We start from the raw sequence: 18,127 nt of genomic DNA on the forward strand, positions 1-18,127 counted from the left end.
TGATGTCATTTAGACATGCTGATTTCTAAGAGCATCAGGCAGGGTCGGATGCCAAGAGTCTGTCCCTTCTGTCCGAACAATGTAGAACAAGGGCCTCGTTCTCAGGCTTAAGGCTGAGAAGAAATGTAGAGGGTTGTAACTCAGTCGTTGTGGGGAATCAAGACTCAGATTAATGCACCTCGTTTCGCTCTTGGGACACATTTTGGGGAATGAGTACTAATTGAGTCAGCTCCAGAAGGTGTCATTACGTAGTGCACTCTCAATGGCATAGTTCTAAAGCATGATAAAAACAGAAAAAGCCGAGAAAGAATGTGCTGGCTTTGGAGGAGGTTTACAAGAATGATCCCAGGGATGATTGGGTTAGCATATGATGAACGTTTGACGGCACTAAGCCTATACTCGCTGGAGTTTGGAAGGATAAGGGGGGACCTCATTGAAACTTACTGAATAGTGAAAGGCCTGGATAGAGTGGATGTTTCCACTAAAAGGAGTCTTGGACCAGAGGCCATAGCCTTAGAATAAAAGGACATATCTTTAGAAAGGAGATGAGGAGGAATTTCTTGTCAGAGGGTGGTGACGCTGTAGAATTTATTGCCACAGAAGGCTGTGGAGTCCAAGTCAAAAGATATTTTTAAGATGAAGATTGAGAGATTCTTGATTATTACAGGTGTCAGGGTTTATGGGGGGGGGGGGGGGGGGAGGCAGGATAATGGGGTTTGGAGGGAAAGATAGCTCAGCCATGATTGAATGGCAGTACACTTGATGGGCCGAATGGCCTAATTCTGTTCCAACAACTTATGAACTCATTCAGTCAGGCAGCATCAGTGAATGTTAAGGGGAGATTGCCATATTTTTTCACCTCATATCAGATATATTCCCTTTCCTCCACCCATTATTTCTTTTTACCTCAGTTCTGAAACCGGAAACATTATGGACACATTTCTCCCTCCACAGGTGCTGCTTGACCACCTGAGTTCATTCCAAACTTTGCTGCTATTTCAGATTTCTGATGTCTGCAGTTTTGTGACCATTAATGGAATCATGTATTCTTAACTGATGGGAGTGAACATGAAATGCATGTCTATGTTTTGCAACCTATCTGGGTACATCCAGCAGTAAACAGGTAGGGTTGTCAAATTTTATTCTAGTTCTCTAATTATTTTGTAACTATTGTTTTGCCTCAGGGGGTCAGGTTTCTGCAGAGCTGTGCTGAACACCATACCAGTCTAGATTTTTAGGGAGAATCAGGGGATACAGTGAATGATAAGTAAAATGAGCGTACAGCACACAATTGCCCTTGATCTCACTGAATGGTGGGGCTTCCAGTTCTTATGTTCTTCAGTTTGCACTGTATTTATGTATGCTTCTTCATCAAGAATCAGATTCAACCCAATTACGCTTGTATCAGATTAATTCATGAACATTCCTCAAAATATGTAATAGCACTGTGTATTTTTGTTAAATCCATTTATGCCGTTACATAAGAACTTACATGAAAAGGAAGATAAACAGAACTCCAGGACAATTGGCCGCAGCAATGAGAACACGCCAATCCCTGATGTAATAACCAATAACAGAGAAAGCTGCAATTCCAACAGCAAACACCAAATTGGTAAGTGATCCTGCGTGAGAACAAAAATCCAGTTATTTCAAATATGACCTGATTCTTGTCCAATGAACAAATCCCTCTGACCAGCTTTATAATATCATTCTTGAAAATTTGTTCATAATTAAAACAGAGACTTATAATGGTACTTGCATGAGCAAGGTTTAGAGAGATATGGAATTAATGTAAACAAGTGAGACTAGTATAGATAAGCATGATGGGTGGCATGTAAAGATCAAAAGCGCCGTAAAGATCGGCATCTGAAACCTTCTCATATTATGAAGGCTCGAAATAAAACATTTTTACAAAAATCTGTCAGTCAGCTATTCCACAGCACACAATCTTTACAAAAACAATAATGTAAGTGTACCGCAATTTCATCACTTCTGCTGTGAAGGGAAATGATATAAACACAGTCGCACAGATTACAGAAATGATTTAACCTACAAATTAACTGATCTTTGTTAAGACTTTTTTTTTACAAATAGAGCCTTTTCTCTTGAAAAATGAAGACAAAGTCTTTATAATGATTAAAGGTTTTTACAATAACGATACGTGAGCTTCTTCTCCAGATAATATTTAACCTCATTGTCTGACAAAAGAAACCCGGAATTGTGAGAAGAACGTTCTCTTTTGAAAGAGTCAAAAGTGGTAAAACAGGAAACATTAATGGGTATCAGAGGTTCGAGAACACTTCCTATAAAGTTGAATGTAACCGCACAATTTAAGAAAGGAGGCAGAGAGAACTACAGCCCAATTAGTCTGACATCGGTGGTAGAGAAAATGTTGCAGTCTACTATTTAGTAAATGCTAATAGGGCACTTGGAAAATAACAGGACTGGAGAGAATCAACATGGATTTATGATATTTGACAAAACTATTAAAAGGTTTTGTGAGATTGTAATTAACAGAATAAATTAGGGAAAGCAGTGAAGGTGGTCGTTTTGAACTTTAGAAGGCATTTAATAAAATGCCATGCAAGGAGCTATTAACAAAAGTTAGCTTGTGGAATGGGCAATCTCCCTCAATCACTGGCCTGCATTGTGACTGTGGGATGTCACATGCATTGGTGTGGGGACAACTGCTGTCCCCACACTATGTCAATGATTTGGATGAGGGGATCAAGTGTTGTATATCCAAGTTTGCTGATCATACAAATAGTTGCACTATGGGGGATGCAGAAAAGCTGCCTATGTGACTGGGCAAGGACATGGCAGATGGGATATAATGTGGAAAATATGAGGTCATCTATTATGAAAAAAATATAAACGTGGAGTATATTATATATGATGCGAGTTCATAAAGTGCCGGTGTGCAGAAGGACCCGAATGTCTTTTGTGTAGAAATCACTACAAATGAAGATGTCGGTACAGCAAAAATCAATAAGGAAAAGTGCACATTGGATTTTATTGCAAGAGAATTTGAGTGCACGAGTAAATCTGTCTTCCTGCAATTATATAGAGCCCCAGTGTGATGGCACTTGGAATAATGTATGCAGATCTGATCCCCTACCTATGGATGGATATACTTGCAAATTAGTGCAACAAAGGTTCACAGGATGAGTTCCTTGGATATGGGAAACTGTAGTTGCGCTGAAATTAAAGATGAGCGTTAACAGGCATGAGGGGCCGAGTGACCAATTCCTGTTGCGATTTCTTATGTTCCAAGAAAGTAAATATTGGAAACTTTAGAGAAGGGAATACTATAGATCAATATATCAAATGGACTGGAGATCTGTTCCCACCTGAAGACTATGACAATGTCTTCCAATTTAGCTATGGAATACAGTTCACGAAGCAAGCACCGTTCATGCGATCAAGGAAAGTGAATTGATCGTGAGAGGGCAATAAAATTGTGAATGCCTTGTACTACTGCCCTCTTATTATCAACTACCTCAAACTGAAAAGCAAGCTCCCAGGTAAACCTATGAGGATCTGAGAGGCAATAGCTGCATCATCAGAGATAATCTGAGGTCATGTTACATATAGTAAATTGCATTATAACACAATTCTAAAGCTTCTCACTTATCCTGGAACCCAATGTTCAAACAATGATAAAACTCCGCACCTGTCAAAGCCCAGTAGGATTTTCCCACAAATTCCTGCGTTAGTACAAAAGCCACCAGAGACATTCCACCATTCATAATGCCGACAAGAAGCCGTGTCAAGGCAAAGGTTTCATAATTAGGAGCGATCGCTGAAATGAATCCAAACACGACGTCAAGGAATAAGCCTGAAGGAAATAAGAACATGGTTTGAAACATTTCTTTCAAGTTCCTGCCCATTATAGAAGCAAAAGATTAATCTGCTGCTAGCTCAGTATTCATTGCAGCAATAAATAGAGTCATAGAGTGATATAGTGTGGAAACAGGCCCTTCGGTCCAACTTGCCCACATCAGACAACATATTCAGGCTACACTAGTCCCACCTGCCCACATTAGGTCCATATCCCTCTAAATCTGTCCTATCCATGTACTTGTCTAACTGTTTCTTAAACGTTGGGATAGTCCCAGCCTCAACTATCTCCTCTGGCAGCTTGTTCCATACACCCACCACCCTTTATGTAAAAAAGTTACCCCTCAATTTCTTATTAAATCTCTTTGTCCTATGTCCTCTAAATGTTTCTATTGCTCTTTTCACCAGGATAAATGGCCAGAGAGGGGGGGTTTATTTGGAAGGTTATTGGCCTCAAACATTATCGGTTCTCCCTCAACAGACGCCACCTGGCTTATTGGAAATTTCTAATATTTTCCGTTTTTATCCCACAGTAACAGCTGACCCGAGATTGGCCATCACAAGTAGTCCAATAAGGAAAGAGGAGGAGCAGACCAGCAGCAAATATCACCTCTCTTACCCTCCTCCGGAGAGGTTAACACTTATTTTCATTAATTTACCCCTGCAAAGGAAAAAAGTCAGAGCGCCTCAGATTGCCCGAAACATTAACCTTCCAAAAATAAAAACCACTAACACTTCAGTGACAACTATACAAACACACACTATAAATAAAAAATACGTTTTGTTAGATTTCCTCTGGTGTAAACATTAACTCCTAGTGACAGCAGTAATTTTCAAAGAGGTGAAGCATGATCTGTGCTCATGTGTTTCATAAAAGGTTTACAATGTCAGCAGCGGCGACTAAAACAGATTGACTTTCTATTCAGTTGCACGATGTATCGTTGGCAATTCAGCTGATTATTTATTCTTAATTGCGCATTATGAGGCTCCGCTTTAAATAATACACGATTCTGCTTTGGAAATATATCACAGGTCCTTCATCACACCTGGGTTAAAATTCTGTAACTCCCTACCCATTAACACTATGACTCTGTATGAAAACGTTGCCCCTCAGGTTCCCTTTAAATTGTACCCTTTCACCTTAAACGTATGCTTTCTAGTTTTGGACTCCCCTACAAGGGGAAAAAAAGACATTGGCTATTCACCTTCTTTACTCTCATGATTCAATATACCTCTATAAGATCAGCCCTCAGGCTCCTATAATACAGGGAAAATTGTCCCAACAAATCCAGTCTCTCTTTATAACTCACGCCCCCTACTCCCTTTAACATCCAGTTATCTTTCCTAATCAGTCATGGATAGGTGTATCTGCAGCAGATAATTGACAAGAAGGGGGCAATGATAAGGACTTATCATTCGGGATGATTGTTCCACCATCTGCTGCAATCGGAATCGCAGCTTTGGCTGTAGGTTCCTCAGTGCTGTTGCTAATGTGCCATCACTCTGAACGTTGTTAAAATCTCCACTTACAGTGCCCTCCATAATGTTTGGGCCAAAGACCCATCATTTATTTATTTGCCTCTGTACTCCACAATTTGAGATTTGTAATAGAAAAAAATCACATGTGGTTAAAGTGCACATTGTCAGATTTTATTAAAGGGTATTTTTACACATTTTGGTTTCACCATAATGAAATTACAGCTGTGTTTATACATAGTCCCCTCATTTCAGGCCACCATAATGTTTGGGACACATGGCTTCACAGGTGTTTGCAGTTGCTCAGGTGTGTTTAAATGCCTCCTTAATGCAGGTATAAGAGAGCTCTCAGTACCTGGTCTTTCCATCACCTTTGGAAACTTTTATTACTGTTTATCAACATGAAGACCAAAGTTGTGCCAATGAAAGTCAAAGAAGCCATTATGAGACTGACACTCAAGAATAAAACTGTTAGAGATTTTGATAAGCCAAACCTTAGGCTTATCAAAATCAACTATTTGGAATATCATTAAGAAGAAAGAGAGCACTGGTGAGCTTACTAATCGCAAGGAGGCTGGCAGGCCAAGGAAGACTGCCACAGCTGGTGACAGAAGAATTATCTCTATAATAAAGAAAAATCTCCAAACACCTGTCCGACAGATCAGAAACACTCCTCAGGTGTGGATTTATCAATGACCACTGTCCGCAGAAGACTTCATGAACAGGAATACAGAGGCTACACTGCAAGATGCAAACCACTGGTTAGCTGCAAAAATACGATGGCCAGGTTACAGTTTGCCAAGAAGTACTTAAAAGAGCAACCACAGGTCTGGAAAAAGGTCTTGTGGACAGATGAGATGAAGATTAACTTATATCAGAGATGGAAAGAGCAAAGTATGGAGGCGAGAAGGAACTGCCCAAGATCCAAAGCATACCACCTCATCTGTGAAACACGGTGGTGGGGGTGTTATGGCCTGGGCATGTATGGCTGCTGAAGGTACTGGCTCACTTATCTTCATTGAGGATACAACTGCTGATGATAGTAGCATAATTGATTCTGAAGTGTATAGACACATCCTATCTGCTCAAGTTCAAACAAATGCCTCAAATGGCTGGCGGTTCATTCTACAGCAAGACAATGATCCCAAACATACTGCTAAAGCAACAATGGAGTTTTTCAAAGCTAAAAAATGGTCAATTCTTGAGTGGCCTACAATCACCCAATCTGAGCCCAATTGAGCATGCATTTTATATGCTGAAGAGAAAACTGAAGGGGACTAGCCCACAAAACAAGCGTAAGCTAAAGATGGCTCCAATGCAGGCCTGGCAGAGTATCACCATAGAAGATACCCAGCAACTGGTGATATCCATGAATCACAGACTTCAAGCAGTCATTGCATGCACAAGATATGCAACAAAATACTAAACATGACTATTTTCATTTACCTGACATTGCTGTGTCCCAAACATTATGGTGCCCTGAAATGGGGCAATATATAAACACTGTATAAACACATAAATATGTATAAACACTGCTGTAATTTCTACATGGTGAAACCAAAATGTATAAAAATGGCCTTTATTAAAATCTGACAATGTGCGCTTGAACCACATGGGATTTTTTTTGTTACAAATCTCAAATTGTCGAGTACAAATAAATAAATGATGGGTCTTTGTCCCAAACATTATGAAGGGCACTGTAGATACTTTCTGTGCCCGTTCTGCTCTCAGTGCTTCTTCCAAGTCTTTTTCAATGTGAGACACACACACGTTTATCAGCTGAGAGAAGGTGGCAAATGGTAATATGGAGGTTTCCTTGCACATGTTTGAACTGAGACCCCATGCAGTCCAGAGTAAACGATAAAGGAACTAAAAGTAGTTATTTTACAACTGTAATAACAGGGAACACAAAACAGGACAGCAAAGGAACATGGCCTTTGGCCCACTATGTCTATGCCGAGCGTAATGCCAAAATAAACAAATCTTATCTGCCTGCACATAATCCAGACCTCTTCATGCCCTACATACCCATGCACTTATTTCAAAGCCTCTTAAATCCCACTATCATATATATATTCCACCATCACCACTCCAGCAGCGCATTCCAAGTCTTTTTACACACCCTCTGTGTATAAAAAACTTGTCATGCACATCTCCTTTGACCTCTACCCCTCTCGCTATGCCCTCAAGTCTGACATCCCAACTCTGGGATAAAAGTTCTGACTGCCTTCCCTATGCATGCCTCTCACAACTTTTCATACTTCTATTATGTCTCCCCTTAACGTAAGGCATTCCAAAGAAAGCAATCCAAGTTTGTCCCATCTCTCCTTCTAGCTAATACCCACTAACCCAGTTGAGCAGACACCTCGAATGGACTTCCCCTCTTGGCCGAATAGAGTGCATCCTGGGGATATGATGCAGGAGTCTTGGACGTAGACCAATGAGGTACAATTCTGGGCATATAATTATGCTAAATTGTTGCTTGACTAGTCTTTAGCACAGCTCCCTTATTTCACAGATACCTATGCCTAACTTTTCCTTTGAAAGATGGACTAGACGGAAGTAACACTGCAGTGCTCACACTGGATGCCCAGGGTGATGCCAGGTAGTCCCTTTTGTTTTGTTCTTATTTAATTTAGTTTGGGTCAATTGGATGGTTTACTGGCCGTTTCACAGGACAGTTATACGTTGACCACACTGCACGAGGACAGGTTTCCATCCCTGAAAGGAATTAGTGAACCCCGTGAGTTGCCAACCATTCCTACTGAATGGTTTGCTGGCCATTTCCAAGGATGGTTACATGTTGACCACATTGGCTTGAGGTCACTGTGAACTGGGTGAGGTCAAATCTCCTTCCCTGAAATGAATTAGTGAACCAGGTGAGTTTTTGACGACAATCTTCATAGTAATCATTAACTTCATAATAATTAGCTCAGAAATTAGCCTCATAGTAATCATTACTGAGACCACATTTCTTTTCAATTTGCAGATTTATTTGTTGCTAAACTTAAACCTCCCACCCACTATAATGGACTACTTGACCCAGTAGCTTAATTACAACATCGTCATTTAAAAAGTCATTCAACTTATCTTCAAACTTAATCCACTCAAATTCTTTCTTTAAAGCATAAAACTAACAGCTACATTTACAAGTAAGATAATAAATAAATGAGCTTCTGTGTTTACCTACAAAATAACAGTGGCTACACTTCCAAAGTACTTCATTTGCTGTAAAGCTCTTTGGGATGTCCTGTGAAATATGCTACATAAATGCAAGTTCTTTCTTGCAATCTAGAATACAAGATACAGAAAATTACTGGTGGCACAAATATTTAGAAAATAATGAAAGGCGAGAATCTTTCAAAGAGCTCCTAACAGTAAAGTGTGGCATGCAGGTGCACAGGGATCGTTCACCAATCCATAAAATCAAGTGTCATTTCCTGGAACAGAGCTGGTAATACATCAACTAAGATGAAGAATATATTCCAAGCAGAAAAGCCTCCAAATCAATCAGGCAAAAGTGTCCATAGATGCAGGAAATCTAAAATCAAAATAGAAATTACTGGAAATAATCAGCAGGTCAGGTGCTGGGAGAAACAGAGTGAACATTAAAGTTTGTAGATGTTTGCATTCCATGCTAATGCTTGTTTTTTATGTGTACATATGTGTGCGTGTATATTAGGTATGTTGCAAAATGTACCTGAAGGTCGCTGAAAATCTGTCCCAGCCCGTGTGCGCGATTTTGGCGCCGTTTAGAGGGGGGGGGGGGGCGGGTTTAAAACGCGATTTTCCCTAGGCTGTTTAAAATCGAGGTTTTTCAGCCTAGTTAATTATTAACGAAAAATCGCTGGAAGATTCCGTCGCTTGAGCTATTATTAGTTTTAAGGGATTTATTTAATTGTTATAGTAGGTTAAAAATTAACCTCTAAATCCGCGACCACCGACAACGGGCCAGATCTCATACAGGGGAAAACGGAAGGTAGGCTGTTTATTTTTACGTTAAAAAGGGCTTCTTAAGATCCCTTTATACAAAGTTTAATGTTGCGAGTAGCTAATTTGGGGCCCATTAAATCCCGCAGTATTTTTCTGGGCATTTGAGGGCACAAATCTACCGCAATGTGAACGTTCTAAACCAGCCAGGATCCCACTGGAAAGCTGATTTAAATGAACACTAAATTCCTTCCATTTGGCCTATAAATTAATGTAAATGAGATTTAAAAATCATGTTTTATTGTGAATTATTTGTGAATATTATTTGGACACTTAGGCTATTTAAAAATGTTAATCATTTATTAAGAAATGGATAGATGTTTAGATCTAGTAATTGAAGTTTGGAATTAGCTACAATTGGGTAACTAACTAATTATATGCTTTAATTTCAGGTCATCCAAGTAAGATTATTTTATATTTGTTTCAGAATGCTTCAATCTATGATAACTGAAAATTTCATTCAGTTCTCTTAATTTTTAAGAACGTTATGGGCTTTTGACTGTCCACGATCACAGCTTTTTTGTTATGTCCATAGAAAATCAATAGGGAACAAGATGCTAATTTCCGAGTATGAAAATGGCCATAACTTTTTAAATACTTGAGATATGAAAGTGAATTAGGTGTCAAATTAAACTTCTTTTTATGCTTTATCTGATGGGATAAATTGCAGACTTGATTTTTAAAATCTCAAAATTTTGTAACATTGCTATGTATATATGTTGGTGTGTATATGTATATAATATATATATAATATGTGGGTATGTGTATACATACACTGAACTTTTTTTTTCTTATTTGTTATATTGCTTACAGTGTACTATGTTTACATATTCTGTTGTGCTGCAGCAATTAAGAACTTAATTGTTCATTCCGAGACATATAATAAAACATTCTTGACACTTGACATTGTTTTGTTTTACACAGACCTTGTTACAGTTTTTGAATTTACTACTTGGAAAAGGGGTCCTTTGAAATTTAACCCAATACAATTTAATGCATACATCTTTTGACAGCACCCAAATTATTCCTACATTTGATTTGCATAGTTTTGCCTACAAATAAATTATGCATTGACCTTCCGAAGACTGATTTACATATCACAGAACAAGCCTGCAATTTTTTTAAAATTTAACATGAAAGACAGGCATCTTTTAGCTATTTTCAAAGCATATTCATCTTTATATCTTTAGTGATTAAATCTCCAGCCCATTAAAAATTTTAATTGCATGGATATGTATCAATATAAGAACTAAAGCTATCTCCCTAACTGAGGGACAAAATGTTTTAAATACATTATTATTGTATTACATACATAATAAATAAATAAATTATTTACACATCTAACATAGAATTTCTCCTCTTGCTTACACGCCTACAATCCAAGATATTAGATGTTGCAGCTAAAACATGTTGTTGTAATCATGGAACAAACAAATTAAAGACTTGCTTCTTCAGTGACCAGAGGGCACAAGTTCTACAGCCTCAGATGAACGGCACCAGTCTCCACTGCCATGTCCATCAATAGACAGATTTACGCATCCATTGGTTCCAAATCTGACCAGCCCAATGCATTTCTAGCCATCCTGCATCTTGTATAAACTATGCCACGCTATAACTTTGCCACCTGTGACAACATCATCTCGGTCCAATTCATAGGTGTGGCTAGACACAAAATGCTGGAATCCCTCAGTGGGACAGGCAGCGTCTCTGGAGAGAAGGAATGGGTGACGTTTCGGGTTAAGCCCCTTCTTCATGGAAATGGCTGTTTTGAGGAATGGTTGTGCCTGAGGTGAAGTGTCGAGGCTATTTTTAAGATAAGTTGTTTTTGGGAGTAGGATTTTGGGAACTGGCTGTTTTCGGGACAGACTGTGGCTGAGGTGATGTGTTCAGGCTACCAAATAACCTCCCATTTCCCTACATTTGCCTCCAAATTAATGTCCTCCAACTTAAGGTATCTCTAGCCCTTTTCAAACTGTGTCCTTCTCAAAATTTGTTTTCACGCCCATCATCATATCTCCAACAAACTAGGCTACATTACACGTGATTCCTTAATTTACTCATCAATATAGATTGTAAACAACTGTGGCCCCAGCACCCACTAGCCACACCAGTAAAACCTATCCACACAAGCATATGGTCACCTACCTATACATCTTCTGTTGTAAGCTAAAGTCTAATCCTCTAAACTCCCACAAAGTGCTTTGAAATCTTTCGAGGGTTTCCTTTAAACGCATACAGTTATTATTGTGGAAAGTCCAATCTTTCTCTTGAGTTAAATTAATTTAATACTACAAGTAAAAGTAAACCTTTTATTTATACACTTACTTGACCACATTCAATTATTTAGATGTTTTCATTACAATCATATAGAGCACTTAACCTCACCTATAAGGAAGGTTGGTTTCCTGCCAAATCGGTCAGACAATGGTCCAAATAAGATGTTACCAAGGAGCAGGCCCAAGAAAAACAAGGATCCAGCCAAGTTCACTTTGTATGCTTCTTGTCTGATTAAGTACCACTGTTGGTATATAAAAAAAAGGTGTTATTCTTATTGAAAGTAGAAGAATTATCTGCATTTTAATGCAATAATTCCAAAGGTTCTCTGAAAGGAACGGAGTTCAAAAGTGTGCTAGAGCAAGCAGAGAACAAGTGTGTTAGAGCAAGCCGAGTCCGGGCTGCGCAACGGTAGAGTTGCTACCGTGCAGCGCTTGCTGCGCCAGAGACCTGGGTTTGATCCCGACTACGGGTGCTGGCTGTACGGAGTTTGTATGTTCTCCCCATGACCACCGTGAGATCTTTGGTTTCCTCCCACACTCCAAAGACGTACAGGTTTATATGCTAATTGGCTTGGTATAAGTGTAAATGGTCCATAGTGTGTGTAGGATAGTGTTCATGTGCGGGGGTCGAAGGGCCTGTTTCCACGTTGTATCTCTAAACTAAACTTAACAAGAGCTTATATCAGTATAAGTAAAAAAGTAACATATGTCCAAGAACCACAAATAAGGTTGGATGTGTTATCTACTCAAAGGCAGGCTAACTTTAATCACCATCTCTCACCCTCTGCTGCCAATGGAAGGCCCAATTATGTTGCCTTGGCAAGAACTGATGGTTAATTGAACACTCCGCAGCTGGCTGTACCTTCAACTCCGCTCCAGCTTTAATAGCCCAAGGGCCATTGCAACAACAAATGAACACCACACAGCACAAACCAGATTACACGGTGTTAATAACACATTAACATTAGAATTCTTTGGCAGGTCTATGCCAATACAGCACCAGATCCTTGCACAAATATGAACAATAATCTTCTGCCAGTCACAGTTAAGGAGTTTATGAACCATAAGTAGAACATTCAGCCTTTTCAGAATGATTCACCAATTAGTTTCTGGTTGATTTGACCCTCTCTCAAACTATCTAGCATTTATCCTAACGTAAAATACTAGATTCTTTAAATATCAATGGATCGCATTCTTGAAAGCTGCTGAGCACCTTAGGAACAAACAACATTCAGGGGACTAAGTTCCAACTTTATAATACCCTTCTTGTGATAAAATGCTTCTTTAAATTGAAAATTATGTGCCATTGATCTGGATTCCCCTAGAGAAGAAATGGTATCTATTTGCACCCTAGCCAGTTCTATCTTAAACACCTCAATTTTATCACTGCTTAATCTTCCGTAATCAAGGAATAGAAGCCTAGAATATTCAGTCCTCAGGGTAGCCCTTTCACTTCCAGTCTCATGCTAGTGAATCTGAGTGATTTCTCTCCATGTCCAATTTCTACCAGCAGTGAACACTGTTTATGAAGAACAGTCTAACCAGTGTATTATACACTCCTATATCACGTTTTCTCCCCATGAAGCTTAAAATTAACATTGAAAGTTAAGAAGGAATGTGCTGAACTATCACAGAGCCAACATTCAGCTGCTGAACAGCTGCATATCCACAGCTCCTAGTTTCATTCACTGGTCATCAGCCACAGACGCAAAGAAATAAAAAAATAGTGCAAGTACTCAGCGGGCCAGGATGGTAAAACCGAGTGAAACCTTTTCTGCAGGCAAATCTGGACGAAGCATAATAACTGTGTGGGCGGTACTGACGCAGCCGGTAGAATAGCTTCTGATCGCCCCCAGTGACACAGGTACAATCCTGACCTCTGGTGTTATCAGTGTGGTGTTTGCATATTCTCCTTGTGACCATTTCAAAGGTTAAATGACCAATGTATATTGTAACGTTCTAAAATATAACAGCCAATTTGAGGATAACAGCCAGTGTATGGGGATTCAAGAACCAGGTTTAAGGTGAGAGGAGAAAAATTTAATAGGAACAGGAGTGGCAACCGTTTCTGGATCTGGATGTAGTACGCTGAAAAGCTCTAGGTAGAGCATCACTCAGCACTGGACAATTTTATACTGGACAATTTTTACATTTTATCAAGGCAATTAATCAAGCCAATTAACCTGCAAACCTGTACGTCTTTGGAGTGTGGGAGGAAACCGGAGATCTCTGAGAAACCACACGCAGATCACGGGGAGAACGTACAAACTCCATACAGACACACCCGTCGTCGGGATCGAACCAGGGTCTCTGATGCTGCATTTTGCTGTAAGGCAGCAACTCTACCGCTGCGCCACCGTTCACACAGAGGCTGGAATGGAGGTATATGGAATGAGCTGCCAGAGGAGGTAGTTGAGGCAGATACAATAACAACATTTAAGACAGGTACATGAATAGGAAAGGTATAGAGGGGCATGGGCCAAACATGGGCAGATGGGACTAGTGAAGACGAGGCATCTTGTTTGGCATTGGCAAGTTGGGCTGAAGGACCTGTCCTGTGTTGCAAGGCTCTATGACTAATTCAAAAAAATTGGGATGAGCGTGGTATTGAGATAAATGTACACGTTTAATGTTCCTTTTCAATTCTCGCCCCAATGAAGGGAATGATCCAGGAGTTTGTTCAACAGCCTTTGACCTAACTCAAGTCTCCAAAGATCATGAGTTCAAAGCCTTTTTGGGGAATATGGACGAAGAACCGCAATGCTGAAGACAGGGGACCATTTTCCCACTCAGCCTGTTCCTATGCCAAACAAAGCTCTATCCTGGGACAATATTTATCCCTCAACAGAGATGTAAAATCTCCCATCCCCAAGTCCTCCATTTCTCTTTTATCCCCCCCCCCCCCTCCCCCTATTTCACCTCCACCTTTAAACCCTCCCTTTGCCTTTATATTTCACTCCTCTTCTCTTATCTGACATCCTTTTATCTCCTTTTTACCACTAGTCTCGTTGTCACTTACTCCACTCAACTGCCAACCACCCCTCCCCTGTATCCACCAATCACTTGTGAAGAAGGGTCTTGACCTGAAAAGTCACCCATTCCTTCTCTCCAGAGATGCTACCTGTCCTGCTGAGTTACACCAGCTTTTTGTGTCTATCCACCAATCACTTGTCAGGCGTTGATCATACACAAAAGCTGTATGAGCTTCTCTTGTTTAAACCACCAACTGCCAACAACCAACCAACAAAGACATGACACACCAGACATTAAACAGGAACATTCAAGGCTGTTCAAACCAAGGCAAATACACGCACGACTATGTAGCGGAATTTCACTGCCTCCTTTTCAGGTGGAAACTGTAAGATGACAAGGATGCATTACGGGACATGGAAATTAAGAGCTTTTGAATGAAATGAGCAGAGATTTTACCCAGCTTCCCTTGAAATCAAAATATTCACAAGACCCTAGAAAATTTGAGGTGACCTGTTCTTGGTGCCTCATCAAAACGCACCAGGCCTGGGTACAGCCCAGTTGTGATGCCTCTGCGATCTGACAACTGGCTGACACTTACTGTAAAGAGCAAAAGGATTGAGTGCCAGACACCAACCAGCAGGCATGGGCCATGTGCCAGAACTCCAAGCAGCAAGGAGAGAGGAGTCATCTGGAGTGGAGTTAGTGGAGTGGAGTTAGTCAATGGAATCAATAGAAAGTTTAACCAAGTAACCAGATCTCACTCCTTGTTTACCTCTGTTGCAATTGAAGTCAAATCTTCCTCAAATACGACATGTTTTATTAGTTCTTCATGTGTACTGGGAACTTCCGGTGTGATTATCTTATAGTCAGGCTGTACTCCCACCAGCACAATCAGCATTGATTGACAAGCCACGTAAATCTGTAACACATCACATGAACTTAGTGCATCATTAGTTCACCAACCATTAACGAGCAGGGCCATCTATTAACTGAAGATAGACACAAAATGCTGGAGTAACTCAGCGGAACAGGCAGCATCTCTGAATAGAAGGAATGGGAGACGTTTTGGGTCGAGACCCTTCTTCAGAAGCATCCATTCCTTCTCTCCAGAGATGCTGCTAGTCCAGCAGAGTTACTCCAGCATTTTGTGTCTATCTTCAGTTTAAACCAGCATCCGCAGTTCCTTCCTACACATTTAATCTATTAACAATCTGTCAGCCAGAGAGGCGCCTTACTGATTACGTACGGACTGTTTCCAGGTAACAAACGGGTTACATTTTTGCAGACGTGCATAAGTCAATGTTGTCCATAAGTTGGAAAATACATAAAGATCACACGACGTAACCTCCACAGATTTGTAATGAATAGCATCAAAAGCACATAGGACTGAAAGAACAATTACTAAAAGTGATGAGAAGAGTTCTGCCCTTAGTTGGAACAAAAATGTGTGTACGTCAAACATTTGAATTTAATAATGTAATGAGAGTTCTTTTGAATGTAGGGGTGTCCATAAGTTAGATGTTCATAACCTGGATACTGTTGGTACAGGTGAATCACGGGAAACTCTTCCATCTCGCAGTGTGATGACAAACAAACTTATGAGACCTATGAAGGTAAATGTGGGATAGACACAAAATGCTGGAGTAACTCAGCGAGACAGGCAGCATCTCTGGATAGAAGGAATGGGTGATGTTTCGGGTCGAGACCCTGCTTCAGAATGTGTAGTTTAAGAAAGAACTGCAGATGCTGGAAAAATCGAAGGTAGACAAAAATGCTGGAGAAACTCAGCGGGTGTGACAGCATCTATGGAGCGATGGAAAAGGTGAAGTTTCGGGTCGAGGCCCTTCTTCAGACTGATGTGGAGATGGGGGGGGGGGGGAAGAAGGGTCTTCATCCCACCCCCCCCCCCCCCACCTCCATATCAGTCTGAAGAAGCGACCCGAAACGTCAACTATTCCTTCGCTCCATAGATTCTGCCTCACCCGCTGAATTTCTCCAGCATTTTTGTCTACCTTCAGACTGTGTGGGATCTGTCCCTCATAGAGTAATAGATGAGTAAACAAGGAGAACTACATCCAACTCCATACTTAACTTCCATGCAATGGACCTTACACAAAACAGGGACCCTCCCCTGGTCGGCATGACTCCACTCAGCGGGTCAGATCGCAGCTCAGGAGAGAAGGAATAGGCGACGTTTCATGTGGGTTTCCGATGATGGGGATTAAAGTTGACAAGTCAGTCTTGTAAACGCGACAGGAAACCCTCCAATAACTGCGGTTGAGAGGAAATGCAACAGAGACCAGAGGAATTTCACTACATCTAGGTGTATGTGACAATAAATCAACCTTTGAACCTTTGAACCTTTGATAAATGACATGTAGCTAGGATGACGGGGAGCATTGTGATAGGATCTGTCTCTCGTCAGTGTGATGGGGAGTAAATATGACAGTGATCCCTCCCTCCAACAGTGTAAAAGACAGCTGATGTCAGAGTGCTTGAAGGTACAGATGACAGGGATCTGTCTCTCAGACCACAGTAGCATGATAAACAGTAAACGTGACAAACAGTAAATATTCTGCATGACAGAGAGCAAATGTGACATGGATCCTTCCCAAATTCAGTGTCATAAAGGAAAAACATGCCCGTGATTTCTCCAACAGTAGGTGTAATGTAGAATAAAGTGGACAGTAATTCCTCCCTTGGTCAGTGGAGTAGAGAGTAATTGTGACCGGGACCTCTCTGCCCTCCAGTTGCATTGAGAGCAAACGTGAAAGAGATATTCAGTCTGAAGAAGGGTCTCGACCCGAAACATCACCCATTCCTTCTCTCCAGAGATGCTGCCTGTTCCGCTGAGTTACTCCAGCATTTTGTGTCTATCTTTAAACCTGTGTTTAAACCAGTATCTGCAGTTCCTTCCTACACAAAGAGATTCCTTGCTGGATAAATGTCAGTGTAATGGACAAAAAATCAGGGATCGCTCCCTCAGGCAAGCCAGTTGACAGCAATCATGACATAGAACATTCCTTAATCAGAATTACTGAGAATATATGCCAGAGGAATTGATCTCCAACAGAAAATGCCTGAAACATTCATCGTCAGGCAGCATCTATAAAAACGAGCAACAAATGTAATGTTCCAGGTCAAGAACCTGAAGGGTCTTCAACTGGAAATGCTACCCTTACTACAGTTGAGACTTGACTTCCTGAATATTTCTAACATTTTCTGTTTTTGTCTCAGATTATCACCATCTGCAGTTTTTTGTAAATTTCTATCAGTCGCGTAATAGAGTGGAAATGTAACAGGAAAACAGTGATCGGGAAGAGTAGGTAGCTGTGGGTGCGGAAGGTGAAGGCCATAAGTGGGATAAAAGTGTTGGAGTAAGTCACGCAGCGTCTCTGGCGATAAAAGATGGGTGGCTTTTCGCATCAGAACCCTTCTTCAGATACTTCGTCAGAGAGCTGTGCTGTGCTGTGTTGTGGGTGGGAGGATTAAAGGGAGGAAGTTATGGGCCTGACCCACTTAGGCGACTGCAGAAGAATATGCAGTCACCACATGTTCACGGGTGGTTGCTG

General features: G+C 40.6%; 1 protein-coding gene across 1 annotated transcript in view; it reads right to left on the reverse strand.

The window, feature by feature from the left end:
- Positions 1 to 18,127, reverse strand: part of LOC116981319 (solute carrier family 22 member 15-like) — a 41,542-nt gene that overhangs the window by 21,577 nt on the left and 1,838 nt on the right. Inside the window, exons 2-5 of the mRNA XM_033034270.1 lie at positions 15,328 to 15,474; positions 11,692 to 11,824; positions 3,674 to 3,838; positions 1,493 to 1,622 (exon numbers count right to left, since the gene is read on the reverse strand). Coding sequence (XP_032890161.1) covers positions 1,493 to 1,622; positions 3,674 to 3,838; positions 11,692 to 11,824; positions 15,328 to 15,474 — 575 coding nt within the window. The remainder of the gene's footprint in view (positions 1 to 1,492; positions 1,623 to 3,673; positions 3,839 to 11,691; positions 11,825 to 15,327; positions 15,475 to 18,127) is intronic.

Source organism: Amblyraja radiata, chromosome 15 (genome assembly GCF_010909765.2).
Source record: "Amblyraja radiata isolate CabotCenter1 chromosome 15, sAmbRad1.1.pri, whole genome shotgun sequence".
Lineage (NCBI taxonomy): Eukaryota > Metazoa > Chordata > Chondrichthyes > Rajiformes > Rajidae > Amblyraja > Amblyraja radiata.